Source organism: Erpetoichthys calabaricus, chromosome 2 (assembly GCF_900747795.2).
Source record: "Erpetoichthys calabaricus chromosome 2, fErpCal1.3, whole genome shotgun sequence".
Taxonomy (NCBI): Eukaryota; Metazoa; Chordata; class Cladistia; order Polypteriformes; family Polypteridae; genus Erpetoichthys; species Erpetoichthys calabaricus.
In genome coordinates, this window is record NC_041395.2 from 142,970,257 (window position 1) to 142,991,089 (window position 20,833).

At 38.2% G+C, this 20,833-nt stretch overlaps 1 protein-coding gene across 2 annotated transcripts in view; it reads right to left on the reverse strand.

Annotated features, from left to right (window-relative positions):
* LOC114646412 (inactive N-acetylated-alpha-linked acidic dipeptidase-like protein 2) overlaps window positions 1–20,833 on the reverse strand; it is a 1,943,185-nt gene that overhangs the window by 590,974 nt on the left and 1,331,378 nt on the right. For both annotated transcript variants that reach the window (XM_051923949.1, XM_051923950.1), the window contains one exon: window positions 19,383–19,514. In XM_051923949.1, the coding sequence (XP_051779909.1) occupies window positions 19,383–19,514 (132 nt within the window). The remainder of the gene's footprint in view (window positions 1–19,382; window positions 19,515–20,833) is intronic.

The following is a 20,833-nucleotide window of genomic DNA, read 5'->3' on the forward strand; positions in this document are numbered from 1 at the left end:
ATATGTCTACAAAATTAAACTCATAAAAAGCAGTTTTAATTGTAAACAGTTATTTTTATTTGTATTCATGAACACAATAAAATATATAATTAGAATCTTTCCAACATGCCAACATGTACAAAAATGAAAAGTAATTTAATTAAAATGTAACAAATTACACAATTTATACATGTAAACAATGTAGTTTTTTTTTTTATCCAAAACTTTGCTTGGTATACTGTCATTAGAGTGTGTCCCTATTCGTCCAGTAGTTGTCCACCATTATAATCACATCCCAACGTCTCTGGCACCTTCTTTCCATGCCCTTGATATCGTGATGGAATCTTTCACACTACTATTCATTCATTTTTCCAAAATTGTCAGGGAAATAATTCCAATTTGGATCTTTACTGTTACCGAAAAAACTTTGGAATTACATTGTTGAATGATACATGAGTCTCTTGTACCAGGTCATTCTTCACATCATCAAATTCTGCCTCAGGAATCAGTTTTCTAATATCAGGTGCAGCAGAAATGCCCTCTTTCAATTTAGCGTCAGATAAACCTGGAAACGTTCATCACAAATACATCAAACAGGTTTGTATCTTTTGAGAGGGCTTTGAAAAACACCTTCATTAATCCAAGCTCAATTTGAAATGGTGGTCCTTTACCTGGCTAGGTCTGGTGATGTTTTTGGCACTATGTTGTAACTTTTTTGTACCTGGTCATTCCTTCTGAGCCTAATGAAAATTCTTGGCTCTACTGTCCCTCTCACAGAGAATACATTGGAATTTGGTATGCCCCACTGCTGACCAGTAGGATACACAGAACTTTCAGATCCCCATATATGAACCTACGGTGCTCATTGTAGGCCATTTTCTTGAGAAGAGATCATAGGTTTCTTTCAACTGCACAGAATGAGCAACAGGTATTGATGTACAGTATATTTATTACTCTTTTTAGATTTATTTTACATTAGTATGTAAATAGTATTCATTCTTCTGAAATGTAATCTCTGCTAAGTTTCTGCACTAGGTCACTAGTGTCACTGCAGTAAACCATGGATCCATCTTTCTTGAAATATGCTGCGGATGCTTCTTCTGTATTTTGGTACCAAAGGTTGAGTCTGGATGTAATAACTTCTTGTTTCAATCTGGATTCCAAGAGCTCTGCATCAACTTTGGGAAGGCCTAGATAATTTACTAAATCATTAAGCTCATCCTGAATGAATACCTGTGGCTCATTACTTGAACATGTTGGGACAAATTTTTCATTGTCACCTGAAGTATTATCTACCTCTGAATGAGTTACTACAGAATAAAGATTGTCGTGCAAAAGTAGGAATTTATACATCATGTTCCATGTGGTACAGGTGTTACTGCTGACGGAAGGTTAGGATAAAAATTTATTTTTGTTATATTCATGAATTTTGCTGGAACAGAAATAACGATTGTGATTATGATTATTGGGATTCCTTGACATCATTGGAATAGTAAATGCAAGTGTCCCTTTTGACCAATGTCTTAGTTCCTTAACAAAAAATAGAGCAGACTCTGTGATAGGGTCCACTGTCATGCCTGGGTTCCCTGCAGCTGGCGTCATCTTCTTGAACCCAGGCATCGATAGTCATGTGCCGAGATGGACTAGTGCTATGAGGACACACACACAAAGGCTAGTGCAAAGTGCATTGTGCTTCTCATTCCACACAATAATGTGTCCAAAACAAAGTGCAGTGCAGCTTCTTTTTTTAAATAAATTATCCAATAAATATTCTGATAAAAACAAGGGAGTTAAAATCAGTAATCAATAAATGGAAAAATAAAATGGATTTTTAACATCAAAAAGATACATTTAGATGCTTCTCTCTCTTGAGCATCAGTGCTTATCTCCATTTCTCCACCCCTACTCACCCAACAACCAGGTATGTGCAGAGAGAGCCGGGACATGGACATGCACGGTCAATCTTTTAAAATGCCCAAGCTGTAGAATGACCCTTGAAGACCTCTGACTGCTTCTGCTCTCTGAATGCTCAGCAACTTCCTCCTTTAGCGCCATCCACTCCCAATTACCATACCTCCTGTTCCCTGCCCCAGTCTATACTCCCAATTTCTGCTCTCTGCTCCATAAACTTTCTCTCTAAATCCAATCTACTGCCAGGATCATGTATATAACGCCTTTCTCAAACCTGTACTAGATGTTAACAAGCTTTCAGATATTGTCCCAAAAATTGCAGAAACATTGCTGGCAGCGAAGGCCTTAGTGGAATATGTGAAGCAAACAGTTCTAGTATGCCAGCTGTCAAAAGCAGCTAAGAGTATGCAAAGTAAATCGTGGTCAGTGAGAACATTATGATGTTGGGTTCAGGCTTCATACTTGCTAGCTCAGTCGGGCAGGGTCAGGTTGGGTCACAGGGTCTCAGGTTCAGGCTTTAATATCAGGACCATGCAGACCTCTTAAGTGAACACATGATCAGCCAGTTTTCCCATTAAAATACTGGGACTGCATGGAATTGCCATAACTGACCTACCCCCACCAAGCCTGAGATGCCCTGTTTCATTCACTAAAATCTGTACTATCATGGACTCTATCATGCTTGGCCACTCCCCCTGTTTGTCTTGGTTACCACTCACAAATACTAATGCAATTCCTAAGGCAAATATTTTGAATAAGTATACTTGAAGTAGAATGTCTCAAGAATTTGACTTTATGAGAAGTCATGAATGTGTCTACATAGATTTTGTTCAATTTGAACACATTTTACAAAACATGAAAAAGGTAGGAACATATCAAGGCCAATAAAATCATAAGGCATTTTTTAATTCTGTAAATTAGACTCAATGTGGAGGTAATCTAAATAATCTAAAGAAAATAAGAGAAAACAATGTGACATGGTATAACAATGGTTAATATAATGGCACAGTTAATGTAACCTGGATTTTGTAATAACCATGGAGAAATTTTCAAGTAAGTCCTGACACACAAGGTGTAGGGAGAGTGTCAGAGACTAGCTGTTTTGTTTTAAGGGCATATCAGACGGATCTTAAAAAATAGCAGACATCAGTACACAAAGAACAGAAATCGGTAACCAAAGTTCACAGGAAAAATAGTAAACTCAAAAATGTTAAACAAAGCTAAGTCAAGACCAGATTCTGAATCAAAAGTATTTTGCTTAAGAAATTAACTTTCACATAAAGTCTTCCTTTTCTTATCATAAAGTTTGGATGCCATTAAAACTTCAAAGCAATGGTTCTTCTTCATGTGGCATGTATAGCAATTACCTAGGTACATCTAATGTCAGAACAGGTGCATAAAATGGTATAGACCACAACGTCACTATTGTAATGGTAAATATATAAAAAAAGAATTGTTTGCTCAATACTCAATACTGGTGGCATGGATCGTGGACTATCTTACAGACAGTCCTCAGTATGTGCGTCTCAGGAACTGCAGGTCTGACATTGTGGTCAGCAACACAGGAGCGCTGCAGGGGACTGTACTTTCTCCGGTCCTGTTCAGCCTATATACATCGGACTTCCAATACAACTCGGAGTCCTGCCAGATGCAAAAGTTCGCTGACAACACTGCTATCGAGGGCTGCATCAGGAGTGGGCAGGAGGAGTACAGGCAACCTAATCAAGGACTTTGTTAAATGGTGCGATTCAAACCACCTACACCTGAACACCAGCAAAACCTATTAGCTGGTGGTGGATTTTAGGAGACCCAGGCCCCCCCTGGACCCCGTGATCATCAGAGGTGACTTTGTGCAGAGGATGCAGACCTATAAATACATGGGAGTGCAGCTGGATGATAAATTGGACTGGACTGCCAATACTGATGCTATGTGCAAGAGAGGACAGAGCAGACTATACTTCCTTAGAAGGCTGGCATCCTTCGACATCTGCAATGAAATGCTGCAGATGTTCTATCAGACGGTTGTGGCGAGTGCCCTCTTCTACGCAGTGGTGTGCTGGGGAGAAAGCATGAAGAAGAAGGACGCCTCATGCCTGGACAAACTGGTGAGGAAGGCAGGCTCTATTGTAGGCATGGAGCTGGACAGTTTGACATCTGTGGCAGAGCTCAGCAGGCTCCTGTCCATCTTGGAGAATCCACTGCATCCACTGAATAGTATCATCTCCAGACAGAGAAGCAGCTTCAGCGACAGACTGCTGTCACTGTTCTGCTCCACTGACAGACTGGGGAGATCGTTCCTCCCCCACACTATGAGACTCTTCAATTCCACCTGGGGGGGTAAACGATACCATTATACAAAGTTATTGTCTTTTTTACCTTGCATTTTTTATCACTCTTTAATATTCTTTCTTTATCAGTATACTGCTGCTGGAGTATGTGAATTTCCCCTTGGGATTAATAAAGTATCTATCTATTGTGACACCCGGCTGAGGTTCGTACCCGGCCGGGACACCCAGGAAGACAGGAGGAGGGCTCATGTCTCCTCCAGACCATGAGGGGGGCGACCGCCCTGGTTGTATTGGGGGGCCACGGGTACAGGGCTTGGAAGCTCAACCCTGTAGGGGCCTGTGGTCACTGCCAGGGGGCGTCCCATGGTGTGGTGTGGCGTGGCGGAAGTGCTGGGGGAAAGAAGAGGAGGGGACACCCGGAGTGCTTCCAGGGAGACAGCCGGCACTTCCGCCACACTGGGGCGTGTCCGGGTGGGAGATAAAAGGGGCCCGCCTCCCTTCATTCGAGGCTGGAGTTGGGTGGAAGAAGGACGAGGTCAGAGAAGAGAGAGAAGGAGGTGGTCCGAAGATGTGGCATAGTGTGGTTGGCCTCGACTTTGGGGGAGATTGGGGTTTGTGGCACAAGAATTGTAACTAGGACTGTGTAAATAAACGTGTGGTGGTGCTTAAAAACATGTCTGCCTGTCTGTGTCTGGGGCTCGTTCCACACTATCTATCTATCTATCTATCTATCTATCTATCTATCTATCTATCTATCTATCTATCTATCTATCTATCTATCTATCTATCTATCTATCTATCTCTCTCTCTCTCTGTCTCTCTGTCTGTCTGTCTGTCTGTCTGTCTGTCTGTCATTTATGCAAGAGCATAACATCTTCTGACATGCTGTAAAATGAAACAAAAAATCTATCTATCTATCTATCTATCTATCTATCTATCTATCTATCTATCTATCTATCTATCTATCTATCTATCTATCTATCTATCTATCTATCTATCTATCTATCTATCTATCTATCTACTATCTAAATATATAAAAAAAAGAATTGTTTGCTCAATACTGACAAGGTAAAATTCATGTCATGTACTGTATGTCCATTCTCCTACAGACTACATGAGATTTTTGTTTAGTCTTCTTATATTTCTCATACTCCAAAGATACTGTAGGCATGTTGCTTCAACTGGTAATGCTATATTGTGAAACTATGAATGACTGGGTGTGTTTGTATGCCTAGCAATGAGCTGGCATCCAAAACAGAACTGGCACCTAAACCTACTGGGACAGTCTTTGGCTCATTGTTACTCCATAAAGGCTAAAGCAGGTTGTGAAAAAAAATGAATGAAAACTCAAATTGCTGACAAAAAGTGCCCACAATGGAAATTAATAATATTAACTACGAAATTTCAGAATCAATCTGACCTTCATTAATGTGTAAGAAAGTAATGCATTGGGAAAACTTAATCAAAAGTATCATAAAATGCAGAAGGGCAACCAGCCATGATTCAAGCACCTTAAAATGTTACAAACAGAGAAGATGAGTATCATGGGCCAAATGTAGAGATGAGAGGAATAAATGATGAGCAGGGACTAGTGCTGTTGTGAGAGGAAATTGACTAAAGTTGTCACTTTCTTTCTGACATCTGCATGTTCTCCATTTCTGCTTAGATTTTCTCCAACTGCTCTGCTTTTCTCCAACATCTCAAAGACCTATTAGGCTGTTAATGACTCTAAATTAAACCCCAACTAATAAACATGCCTTGTGATAAATTTGATTCCTGCCTTACATGGAATTTTTTGGTGACAAGCCCAGGCCTACAGTGATCTTATAGAGCAACAAGCATGTTTGAACAATTAAAGAATAGATTTAACAATACATTTATCTTTCTTCTTTTGGTATATGCTTTGGCTTCCCGTGAATCTACAATGCACTATGCTGATTCACATGAATAGAGACAACATGGTACTGAGGTATGTGTGCTGTACAAGATTTATGTCCACATAAATTCTGGTTTAATGTAAAGTATGTACTAATTTAACAGTGAGAGGGCCAACTTACTCTTCCAACCATATAGTACCTCAATATGGGCAAGAAGCATGGGTGAATTAATCCATTGTATTTAGCAGGTCTTTGCTACTTTTCCAGAGTTAGCTGAACAAAGAAATCTTCCTCTGGCACTTTAGAATATCTATTGTGGAAAGCAGCCAGGACACAGATAGGTAGACATGTTTAAACCACCACACACACTTTATTTACACTATTTACAAAAGTGATCACGCACCCCAGTGCCGCAGCACCAATCACCCCAAAATCCAGGCCCTTTCACAATGCCTCTTCTTCTGACCGCCTCCACTCCTCTCCTCCGAGCTCCGTCCTCTTCCACCCGACTCCAGCCCTCGAATGGAGGGAGGCGGCCCCTTTTATACACACCTGGATGTGCTCCAGGTGCCTACCGACAATCTTCCGCCGGCAGTCTCCAGTGTGGTGGAAGTGCCGGCTGTGCACCCGGAAGCACTCCAGGTGTCCCAGATCCTCTTCCCCCCCAGCGCTGAGGGCCAGGGCTCCAAAGGCATTGGAGTGCCCCCTGGCGGTGACCATGGGCCCCTACAGGGCTGAGCTTCAAAGCACTGTACCTGTGGTCCCCATAGCCACCAGGGCGGTCGCCCTCCATGTGGTCTGGGGGAGGCATAAGCCCTCCTCCGGACCTCCTGGGAGTCCCGGCCGGGTACCACCCCAGCCACCTGTGACACTATCTATCTATCTATCTATCTATCTATCTATCTATCTATCTATCTATCTATCTATCTATCTATCTATCTATCTATCTATACAGTATATATATATATATATATATATATATATATATATATATATATATATATATATATATATATATTGTGGAATATGACCCGGACGCAGACAGGCAGACATGTTTAAATCACCCCACACACATTTATCGAGGCGTACCATATTTACAATTTACTCACACAAACCCCAATACCCCACAGTGCAGGCCAACACAGTGCCTTCTCTCTGTGTGTCTTCAGACCGCCTCCTTCTCTCCTTCAGAAACTTGTCCTTCTTCCACCCGACTCAAGTCCATCTCTGAAGGGAGGCGGCCCCTTTAAATAAGCACCCAGATGTGCTCCAGGTGTGTTCCCGGCAATCTCCCACCGACACGCCCCAGTGTGGCGGAAGTGCCAGCTGTTTCCCCAGAAGCACTTCCTGGTGTGGCGAAAGTGCTGAGGTCCAGGATCCTCCAGGTATTGGGGTCCCCCTGGCGGTGACCACGGGTCCCTACAGGGTTGAGCTTCCAAGCCCTGTACCCGTGGCCCCCAATAAAACCAGGGCGGGTCGCCCCCTCGTGGTCTGGAGGAGGCATAAGCCTTCCTCCGATCTTCTCGGGTGTCCCAGCCAGGTACCACCCCCATCCGGGTACCACAATATATATATATATATATATATATATATATATATATATATATCCATCCATCCATTGTCCAACCTGCTGAATCCGAACACAGGGTCACGGGGGTCCTGCTGGAGCCAATCCCAGCCAACACAGGGCACAAGGCAGGGAACCAATCCTGGGCAGGGTGCCAACCCACCGCAGTATATATATATATATATAATATATATATATAGTATATATATATATATATATATATATATATATATAAAATCCAACATCTGTCTTTATGTCTGTCCGCTTTTCACGAGAAAACTACTTAACGGATTTAGATCGGGTTTTTTTCTATAATATGCTGGTTGATTTTGCGACTTCTCTCATTTCGCTATGTATCATAGTTTGCTTGCGGTACTAATTTATTGCATGAATCTGAGAGACACGCAGTGGGCCAAGGGGAGGGGGGGGCCTTACCTTGGGGTGTGTACCTTACCTCCACTCAGCTAGCGAACATGAGAACTACTTAACGGATTTAGATCAGGTTTTTTTCTATAATTTGCCTGAACATTCTGTTTGATTTTGTGACTTCTCTCATTACGCTAAGAATCGTAGTTTGCTTGCAGGAGCGATATATCCGAAACAGAGGCTGCAGGCCAAGGGGAGGTGAAGCATGACGTCATGAGTGGGCAGCCGGGGAGGGCTCTCCTCACTGTCCTTTTTCACTACTACACGGGCGGAGCTGTGGGGCATGGCTAGTTTAATAATATTAAGAGAATGCTGTCAGTGTAGATATACAGTACATAACAGATAAGAAAAATGCCACACTGACTAGTAGTTATTACCAGCATCACAAGGAACGTCCAGTTTTCAAGACACATAATAAACTACAGTATGTATGAAAGAGTACTGCAGCTCCACTCTGATCCATTCCCTCTGAATTCTGATCTTGACTCCCTTTATAGTACACCTCTCCTGACTACTGGGAACTGATGTCCTCTCTGTAGCATTGCCACAGGTTCATCACAATAATGGGCTTGTTTGTTGTTTGAACAATAAACAGCAACACCGTACTCTAAGATGACTTAATTTTTCCTGTTTTTATAGGTAACAAGAAATGCCTCTAGAATAAAAGAATAAGAGCTGGGAGCAAGAAACGTCTACCCCCATATTGCCATCATCCTGAACACATTTGCTATCACAGTATCGGCAATTGCCATCTAACTCTTCATAATTTCTGAGATGATTTCCCCACACTGGCAAGCAGAAAAAAATTATAAGTTTTTATGAAAGTCTCTGCCCACTTTCTTGAATCTTCTTGATTTAAAGGATATGCTTCTCTTTTATGCAAGCTGTCACCATACACTTAAGCATCTAAGCCTATGTGGCCCAAATGATGTATAACACTATAACATGTATAAAAATTCAGGGACCCTGCCACAGTATTGATTTTCAGTCATTCAGAGGTCTGCCAGGTTAATTAGGAGTGGTCCCAGACTCCCTGGGACACCCCATATTTCACACCTTGGAGAAGTCTATGAAGAAGACACGTTTTAAAGCAAAATACATATGCCTTATGTTTTTTAATAAACTTCTCAAATCAAAAACTGAATTTCTGTGTATGATGGGGGGTACTTTTGTGTGTTATTCTAAATCAGAACAGTCTCAAAAACAACCTCTTTATCTAAAATTTGTTTACTACACAGGGTAAATGCAATAGGAAGAACAAGTGTTAACACAAAATGAAAAAAAACTAGAAATGTAATTCACAGGCTACTTACAATGCAAGCTCAGCTCATCAATCATTTTAGAAGCCAGAAAGGAAGATCTAAGGCCATTTCCCCAGAGCTGTATGTAGATCCCCCAGATAATGCTGCCTCACTGGGCTGCAATACATTGCTAAAGAGCAAGACATAACTGGGGATAGAATGACTATCTATCCTTTAAAGCCTGTAGCAAGACAAACCTGGTCTACCCCAGAGCCTACTGCTGATACCAGTTAGACTGAAAGTACTAGCCTTCTGCTTCCTACCATGATCCTTTCATTCTAAACACATGGCCATTTAACAACTGTCTCCACATTGTGTGTTCATCTAACCATTGCTTCCACAGTTCCACTAACCTGAAATACAATTACCATAGATCCTAAAGTATGAACTATCCTCTGTCCACTGTTTAACAACTCTGGTACTTGAAGTAAATCACCTGCCACCAGTGTGGACCTTCCCTGTTCAGGAAAGCTTTGGCTGCACACATCTTCTTCCTTAGTATTTCTATATTATCCCTTTTATCATGGCCCCTTTTTGCCAGCTCACTGCACAAGCACGTAGTCACAAGATGAAGAAATAAAAACTCTCACCCAAAATGTCTTCTTTTACATTAATAATACTGTTAATTCCCTATATATAAATATCAAAGTGCATATAATGCCACTTCTTCACTGCAATTAATGAGAGCAATTTTTTAGTTTCTCACTCTTGTCATGAAAGGCACCATATAAAAAAAAATGTGCAGATTAGTGGTGCAAATAGTAGCTAGGAATCTTGCTGTCTCTGGGTGGGAGAAGACAAGGTTCTCATCGCCCTTCTTTTTCTTGTATCAGCTAGCATTCTTCTTCTTCTGTCTGTCATAACATCAATAAATTTTCACTTAAAGCATGGGTCAACAACCACCTGCCAGAGGCTTTTTCTTGTTTCAAAACACTAAACTGCCTTTTAGAAGCTTTTTTCCTTTTCTTTAGTCCATTAAACATTATGTTCCATGTTTTTCCATTTTCTGAAGCTTCAAGTAGAATGTAGAAAGAGAGCAATTGTAGGTGCAGTTTATCTTAAAACCCCTGCCTACCTAGATAAGGCTATTTCTTGATGTTAATGGGATCAGCAGTCACACAGGAAATTAAAGTCCCACACCACAGTCAGGCTACCTCACTAATGAGCTGACAGAGAAAGAAAAAGAGAAGGCTTTAGTGTGAGAAGTCCTAGATTCTATTAAAAAGACATGTCTTCAAAATAAATAAAGTAAAATAATGTGGGACTGGCAGCAGTCAATCATCATAAAAAATAACCATCCCAGAATTTGTGTATTAAATCGGAGAGCCGTCCAAAAAAGTTAAAAAACAGCATATCTTTCACACTGTTGAACAGGCTTATCATCTCATGCAGGTGCCAACTTGTCACTAATTTCCACTTTTTGTCCAATTTATATTCCTTCGCCTTGCATTTTTATAGCAGATTAGACATCAAAAACGAGGATCTTAATGAGGCTTTGTTTACGACAGAGATGTGGCAGGAACATTAAAGAGCTTAATGCACAATTCCTGCTTTTGTTTGCTTTTAACTAGATTCTCCGAGGGGGGGAAATGTAGAAATGTAGCAATCTGGGAACAATTAAGAAAGGAAAAACAGTTAAAAATAAAAATAAAGGAAGGCCCAAATGCAAAACGCATCAGCAAGAAACACTCAGGGAAGTTGTACTTTTAACAGCAGGGCTGAATGATGCTAAAAGAAGAAAGTATAGTTTTTCTACATGCAATTAGGTACAAACTACATTATTTTTTTCAGAAGGATGCTCTGTAAAAATCAGTACACTACAGCTGGGTTTGGTTGATTTTCTTGAGATTTTATAGACAACTTAGGATATTCAACAACTGAGGCTCAAAATTACATAGACTGGCATACTGACAGGCCATCACCAAGCAGCAACTAGCATCACACAGCTGAGAGACATGTCAGGACACTGAATGCTAGAGACACAGAATTACTGTTCTTCCTAAAGAAACCAGTGCCAATACATGCTGGCAAAAGTGTCTAATCTTTGCCCTGGGATGTGTGGGGTCAAATGATTTGCAGCCTCTTCTGCTGCCTTGCTGCAATTTTGTAGATGCTTTAATCCTGTTACAGCATATATGTTTCCTCACACACATGTGCTATACATGCATAGCATGCCTATTAAGCATTGTTTTGAATGGGCAGAAGTAGAACAAATTAAAAGTTGCATGCATGACAGCATTTAGGTATGTTCTGGGACTTAGATAACTATTTTTGTAAAGTGTATCTTCTTTTATTTTTGATTATTTACTCCATTAGAGAGACAAATATCACATTTCTGTGTATTAAACATTTGGATTGGTAGCTTACAATAAACATGTTTGTTTATTAGTATTTTACAACAAGTAGTTTAAAACCAAGCTTAAATGAGGCTTTTGATGACTGAAATAGCTTTCATAAACACCACAGCTTAACACAATCAATGTAACAAATGAATCAGTTGATCTACTATTGTTAGTTTTTGGTTGTGGTAGGGTTATATGGCTAATTGTAGTTAATATTTCCTAAACAATTTTTTTTAAATTAGAGAGTGAAAATCTATAATTAAATCTCAGACTAAAAACGTTGAACACAACAGACCATGATGGATAGCAGGTCATTGTTGACCTTTGCTGATAACTTGAAGTGTCAGCAAAGGATTGTTATCAATATAGTCTACAGATAATACAGCCATGGGGTTATTTTTAGTTTATTGTTAATACTGAGTAGATTTTAATTCACTGTTCTTTCTAACAAACCAGTGCCAATTCACACTGGCAAAAGTATTAAATCTTTGCTCTGGGTTGTTTAGAGTCAGATCATTTGCAGCCTCTTCTGTGGCCTTACCAGCATTTGGCATGTGCTTTAATTCTGTTACTTCATATGAGTTCTCTCACACACACGTGTTTAACTTATAAAAGCAACAATTAGGGAGCTCTTTTCTTTTTCCACTCATATCTACATAAGTTACGTAACTTTTTGGTTTCCTTTCTTGCATTTCTTTTTTTTTTTTTTTTTACAAAGATCATTTAACCTACCTGGAACAGCTTCTAGCAGTGGGAGAAGTAAATAGATGTTGCAAAAGTTTGCACAAACAGCTGAAGTGACATCATATTTCTTGACACGCATACCACTCTGGTGGCATTTCAATGACTCACATGTGGGGTATGTTTTGCTGTCAGTATATTGGATGTATAAAAGAGTAAAATATACAAAATATACAGTATGAAATTACATTATTCAAGATCATTTTAAAACAATAAATTAATCAGTAATTGAGTTTGCACCAAATATTTTACAGTTTTCAGTACATGATTTAGAAAATTTTACAATGCATTTTAAAGAGATTTTTTACAAATTTCAAAAATAGACAAAACCTGCTCGATTTGAGATAATCCAACCAAAACTGAAGTTTACTGACAAATTTCTATCAATAATAAGGGAATTAAATTTCAATCAAATACCTCCACTAGAAGCCGAGTTGTTTCATGCAGACCAACAGGCAGACATATATGATAAGCACATAAAAATGAATTTTCATGTGTTATAAAATGTTTTACCCAGGAAATGAATATTATACTGAACAAAAAAAAACTCCTAAACAAAATCATGAAACAATCACTAAGTTAAACAAAATTTTGTTGGAGACTCTGTTATTCATGAGACCAAATACTTGACGGCTCTATTCTCTGAATTACACTAGTGCACACCAGAAAATTACCGTTAGATTAGGTGCATCTCTCAGGTCACCAAGCAAGAAACCTTTCAGGCCTTGGCTGTTCCTTCCTGTTCTGTTTATCAAAATGCCAGTAAGAGTTACTTTTGTCAAAGGCCCATAATTAAGTTTAAGAGGATGTATAAATGACAGAAATGCAGATATAACTTTACTCTGCAAATACAAGGCCAAAAAGATATGAACCAACTCATCTATAACCCCCCACACCCGCACCACTTTTCACAAGATGCCTCTAGCAGATCTTCTGTCATCCAAAATGACATCTTTCAGTCATCTCTACCATAGAGATCTGTAACAGAATCCTTTCAAATTCCACATCCTGAGCCTAACCCACAATTAAGTAGAAGCTCTTTCAGATTTCAGAGTCTAATTTAGTTCTATGAGTATTCCAAGGGCTTCCTCATTACCTGGTTGGGTCTCCCTTCATCTGTTTAGCTGATCTAACTGACAACTGAAGGCTTCTTGATGGACAAATGCACAGAACTTAAAGCCTCAGATAGGCAAGTCAGTTACAAAGTTGATCATGAACTTTGTCCCAAAGTACTTTGGTGCTTAAGTAAATTCATGTTTAAACATAGTTGTCAAAATACACAATCGATAATTAATCGCAGAAATAACAATTTGCCATTTATATTTGCTGTTGCATTTACTATTCGTCACATGAGAAAGTAATTTCATAGCACCTGCTAACGTTTTGAGCACTGTAAACATACCTAAGAGAACTTGATAATCTAAAAAGTTGTTAATTTCCAAAGTAATATTTCTGAAACCTGAACAACTTGAAGTTGGAATAACAAAACATTTTTGTGTAGTTATGCATACTGCAAATGAATAAGAGCTAGTCAGGGGGAGCTCCAGAACCAGAGAAAGAAAAACACTCCTGTTTGAGAAGCCTGGTTCCATGTCAGTACTGGGTGTAATGGTGTGTCTAATTACATATATCAGGTACCTTGTAATCTCCCATTCATTCCCAACAAGTGCCTAGCTAATATTTTACAGTGCCTAAGTGTGCTCTGCCCAAGTCTGTCTACCATTTACCAATATACTGTATGACTGGTATTATACCTGATCCCTACCTTTTCCCTGCGCTTATTATTAAACACTTGCCCCAGATCTGTCACAGACCTGTCCTGGTATTCCTGTTCCAGGTAAGGGTTCTGCCAAGAGGAAAATGGTTCTGTTTATATGGTTCTAGCAATACTAGGGTATACCAATGTATCAATATCACAATCTCTGAAAGACATTTTCCAACAAAAATGAAACCGATGTCCAGTAGGCTTTACAAGATCTGAAAGCTGTTATATGCCACGGTTGGGAGGAAAGCAGGAATAATGCATCTTGCGCTACATAAAGAATAACCAAACAATCCCCATGTGAAAATATAAGAACAGCAATTTTTAAATTACACTTATTATCTATTTATTAATTTTTGTATACTCATTTCTCTGTCACTAGGAGCTAGTGTGGACAGTACGCCAAATAATATGATTAATGTAATATTATCATTTGTAGTAGTAGTATTAATTCAATTCAAATCAATTCTTTATTGTCATGTGTACAAGTACAAGTACCATGTACAATGAAATGCTTGCATGTGCCCCCGCAGACAGTGAACATAGACAAAAAAAAAAACCCCACACACAGTAAATAAATGAGTATAAATAAATAAATCCAGAATCCAAGGAATAAATAGAGACAGTGGCAGAAGTATATGTGCAGGTAGCAGTGGAGGTGACACAAGGTTACTGATTGTTCATGAGTCTGATTGCAGTTGGGTAGAAACTGTTCCTGAACCTGGAGGTGCGCGTCTGGTTGGACTTTAGTCGCTTCCCAGATGGGAGGAGGGTAAACACTGACAGTGCAGGGTGGCTGGGGTCCCGCCTGATACGGTTCACTTTCCTGAGACAGCGTGTAGTGTGGATGTCCTGGATCGCAGGGAGCTGTGTGCCCGTGATCTGCTGTACTGTGTTCACCACATTCTGCAGAGCTCTGCAGTCCTGACGTGTATGCATGTACAGTAGCATACTTCCCATCCCTACTATTAGGTGTTTGTCCCTCAGTATTACTCAGGTTTTGTACCTTTTTAGCCATTATGAATGTCGTGAGAAGTCAAGCAAGATGACACCTTTTATTGGCTATCTAAAAAGATTACAATATGCAAGCTTTCAAGGCAACTCAGGCCCATTTTTCAGGCAAGATGTAATTGTCCCACAATTGTTTAGTAAAGATACCAATCTTTGCATACTTAAATGTCTACTCTTTTTCTTTTACAGCCTTGGTTTTGGCTGTTGGCCATAACTTCATTATACTTCACTCACTATTCATAACCCAAATTGAAAGGGCAGACATTTTTATTTTACAATTTTTATATCAGCACAATGAGTTTCTCTATGTTCTCTGCATAAATTACATCACCATAGCTTACAAAATGTAACTAATTTTTACAAAAAATGAACTTTGATTGTTATTTTTAGTGCCACATGCTGAAATACTAAGCAGTATGAACGGAACAACATATTTATTTAGGAACCACTAAAGATAAATTGTTACCAAATGCACAAACTTAATATATACAGTTTTACAATTTTGACATTGTAGAAAACAAAAATGATTCTTTTTCTCTGTTGTAATTGTTTTTAAATTATTCATAGCATCATCATACTTTATTCAACACTTCTGTTCTGTACATCAAGGAAAAGATCGGGCATTTTTCTTTCAGAATATACAGTAAACATCTGTTTACTGAATTGCACAATGCAAAAACATTACAAAACAATTCACTGCAAAATATCAACAAAAAATGCATGATATATAATTTCCCTTTTCATGGAGTAACCTGGAGAACAGACAAAATTAAGATTATTATGTGTGAGGAAAAGAAAAAATGTAAATGCATATGTTAAACAGCTTTGCGTGCATATTGTCTCCATTTTTGCCCTTTTTAATACCCTAAACATAACCTCATGATTAAGTATCAAGGGAACAGAAGATTAAATTTTTTTTTAAAGAAATCAAAAACTACTCGGTCCAACTTATGCACTTGTTTTGGTGCAGACACTACAACTACAAGGAATACTGAGAAAAAAGCACACACACAGAAGCAATGATGTCTTGTGAAAATAAGAAAAAAAATTAAAAATGCACCAAAAAGCTTTAACTACAGCAACAACTCCAGGGCCACTAAAATATTTCAGTAATTCCTCTTTAGAAATTCAATTTTCAATCTCTGTGGGCATCTCTGTAACATTTCAGAGTGTTTTGTTTCTTTTTTCTTAATTTGTGAACACCAATTTACATTATTTAAAGTAAGACACATCTAATTACTCTGATCATGATAACACTTATAACAACTTTTGGTGCAATGGTATATTACGGAATGATTATTCTGTTTGGCTGAATTTCACCCACACACAAAAAAAAAACATGTATAAATTGTCCTGTATTAGCTTTGCCAAACAGATTTAAAATAATTTTTAAAAGACTATCACAAAAACTAGGTTACGAAACACAGCTGTGAATTGTTAATTAAAGATGGCAAATTTTAGAATAATCACTAATCTGACATCAAACATCAGCATTACTGCCTGGCTAAAGAACTTAAAGCTGCATTCAAATGGTTACAGATCACTGCCAGAAACTTTCCCTCTGTGATGGTATTTTAAGGAGCTTCTTTTACTCTTTTCATGCATATCCAAATAACCCTAAGCCAGATAATTTCACCTTGAAATTAATTATTTAATATTGCCAAATTTCTGCTTCTATTATATGTTGTTGCCTAGCTACACTGTTTAACATGTGGATTTTTTCCATTGGTTTTTCTATATTAAAAAAAGCACTTTCAGTCAGGGCTTTCCTTGATTTTGGACATCATATTCCACCGTTTCTCAGTCTCGGTAATTTTGTCTATCAGATGGCTCTTGCAGTCCTCCTGTTGCATCTTAGCAGACATCTTAGCTTATAAGATTGCACCTTCAAGCGTTTAAAGAGTAAAGTATATGGTAGTATGCTAGAAGATGACTGGAAAGCTGGAATAGCTGTCATCAAACAACAAAAAAATGGAAGAATGTTTTCAGGAAAACATAAAAGATCCGCAGCTTTCTGATTTCCCACTAACATACTTTTATATTCTGTCTTGTCAAACGCATTTCAGGTTTTTGGGGTTATGGTTATACAGTAAAATGATTGAATTATGTTGCTTTTATATTTTGTTAGGGGGAAGATTAAAAATGTAGGGATTGCATTATTCAGGTTGCAATGCAGACATAACAGTTTAAAGTGCTGTAATCTAGTTTCCCTTTAATGGTTGTTATATTTATTTTTTTGACAGAAATCAACGAATCCAAAAAAGGTTTAACTTAAGAGAAAGCTATGAAAATAGACGGGTTAGTGAAACACTTTTTTCTTTGATTTTACTTCAAAAACCAGTATAAACAGCCCATCCAAATAAAAAATCTCCTGTCTCTTCTGTCTCACTCTACTGAAACTTCCAAATAAGCACCAAAAATATACAAGAAGTGTTGACAGGCAGTTCTCCATCACCATGTTTAAATAAGGCCTGGTGGAAACCTTAAGGCCATGTTTAAACTACCACTCTCAAGTGACCATATTCAGAGTTTTAAACCACATGGTTTCTAATTTTTGAGATCTGATATAGGCAACTTCTTTATGTGCTACTGAATTATATCTCAGTATTGATTGCCAATATCCAGCATGAGTTTAAAATATCCGATCAGATTTTTGTTCAAGGATGTGGCTATATTTTTGTGCTTGTGACTCATTAACATAATCACAGCTAACACAGCGAACAATCAGTGGTGCAGCAAAGAAACAACAGTCTTAATAACTCCCTGGGCTGAGCTGACTCATAATATTTAGAAAATATGCTCTTTTCATAGAATTAAGAAAATTGAAGAGCTTAGCAGGGGAAAAAATGTTTACATCTTACTTGCGTCACTAAGTCATAAAGCATGTACATTATATGAATGTGCATATAAATATTCAGGTCAAATTAAGACTGTGTAATGTAAATAGCTCCAACAATGGAACAGACTTCTTCACCAACTCCAATTCAGGCTTTGAGACATTATTGTACAGGCACAACCTTAGTTACTGAAATCCCAGCTAGAAGTGAGGGTTGCTCTTGAACACAGATAAAACAAATTCCTGATGCTCAAAAAACACAATTACTGGATACTGGATATTCATATTCACAGGAGAAACAAAAGTGAAATATGCAGTTTGGCAATAAACAAGGGAAGTCACTGTAGTAATCCAAATTGTAGAAAGACCAAATGGAACAAAAAGCATGAATAGAATGGAAACAATAAAACATAATTTTTATCACAAATGCAGGAAAACAACATTGATCTTGCAAAAAACCAAACAAATTGCATAAACAATAAAGAAAAGGTGCTAAATACTAAAATGGAGAAAGGGAAAAAAACAAGGAAAACAGCAAAAAAGTAAAATAATAAAAGGAAAGGTAAAAGTAATGAACAACTGGCTGAAATCAAATATGTTGTGTAGGACCAATGTAGTATAAGTCATTTCTCCATGTTGTTTTGTATTTCACTTTAGAAGGCAATCTTTGCAGGTTGGTGACAAGTATAGATTATACATTATGTGATAAAACTGCAGTGGGCAAATGCTTCTGAATGTAAACGCATCAGCAGTTAAGTTTTCTGTTATGCAAGGCAACATGGCTAGAAATGTAAACATTTGTTGCAGATTGCATCATACAATGTGATCTTTTAGTGCATGCAATCATTGGCTAGACTGCTACCCTTAAAAATACAACAGTACAACTAATGTAAAACTGATTAAATTTAAAATGTTCGACTGTTCAAAGAAATACTGACAAAAAATATCAAAGCATCTTTCATCTAGGTAAGCTTCAAATGCAGCAGGGTACTTATGTGATCATCAGAAAAGCATGTCTGCATTAGAAAAGTTAATGCTCAAATAAAAAACACGTGAATGTCATGGGGGACTATGTCCATGTTAAAAAATGGTTTTAAATGGTTATTATGACACCAAAGTTATAATTCATCATTATATCTATTATAACAATATTCTGGCAAGCTGACCAAGAATAAGAAATTGCACAAAGGAAACAACAAAATATGGTACCTTCTTCTAATGAAGGAAGAATTTGAAAAAGAGGAAAGAAAACCTAGCAGTCGCTTAGCTTTTTATGCCACTGTATAACACACAAGGGGAAAGAGATGGGGACAGGATTTTGCCAATTTCTTTACAAAATACCTTGTGGAGAGAGTCTGCCGCCAACTGCCGGAGCAAAGGAGAAGCTTTGGTATAAAGCATTCCGTTACCTTGGACTGGGCTGAAGAGGCTCACATAGGCTACTGCATTACTAAGCAACACCTCTTTCATTTCCTGAAGAAATAAAACAAAGAATTTCAAAATGTACAACTATGACCTGTACTTTATATACAACAATGGCAGGAATGGGTCAAAACAGATCTAATCCGATAAAATCCTAATCTATAACAAAGAAGGTTTGAAATCCTATTTCTTTGGTAATTTTGTTAAATAATATCTATCTATCTATCTATCTATCTATCTATCTATCTATCTATCTATCTATCTATCTATCTATCTATCTATCTATCTATCTATCTATCTATCTATCTATCTCCAATGTTTCTCATATTTATTTATTATTTACTTTGTCCCATATTTGTGACTAATGGCTTTTATGCTGTAACTTATGCAAAAAATGCAGTTTTTATGCTACTGCATAAATAGTGCCTTGCTAGGTACATCATTTCTTTACGTTGATTAATAATTCAGTTCTGTTTCATTCAAAACCACAAAGACCCATTCTATGATTATGAAGCTCATGGACTGGGAAAACATCAAGTCCTGTGTCACTGTGCTTGCTATCTGGATAGCTTTAGTGAAAAATACAGCCCTCAGGTTGGTAACAACCAGCTCCTTTATTGCCTGTTAAGAAAGAACATTTTTAAATGATTTTCTGTATATGTTACCACAGCAATGACACACAATATCTACAGGTTCTGTTAACTGTAACATTTTGGTTAGTGGCTTTTACATTACATATATTTGACTGACATTTTTAACCAAAGTGACTCACAACATATGAGATACAAGTGGTTACATTTCATTTGTGTTTCCAATTACTCAGGGTCACACAGTGTCAGTGGTGAGATTTGAACCCACAACCTCAGGGTTTGAAATCCAAAGCCTTAACCACAGCACTGCACTGCTTGTATTATGCTTGTGGTCCATCCATCCATCCATTTTCTAACCCGCTGAATCCGAACACAGGGTCACGGGGGTCTGCTGGAGCCAATCCCAGCCAACACAGGGCACAAGCGTGGTCTTTCTCACTTTTTTTCATTGATGACTTGTTATCCGTAATATATTGTCCACATTACACTAATAGCAACAAACTGGAATCTGGGTGGTTGTGTAGGGTCTCAGATTAGTTCCGAAGAATATGCAGTTGTTGTTATGTTTGAGCAGTGTTAATATGGGTGAAAGATACTGATGTCACTCTGATACAGGGAGAGAAATTTTTAAACACAAAAAACAATATTAAATGTTTGAACTAATATAAGCCACCCTTCCTTTCTCATCCGCAGTCCTCTATTGGTTTCAAGAGACACTTCTAATGCTAGATGTGCAGCCCTTTTAGAACAAATATGAAGAGAGCAAAATAAGGGTAAATC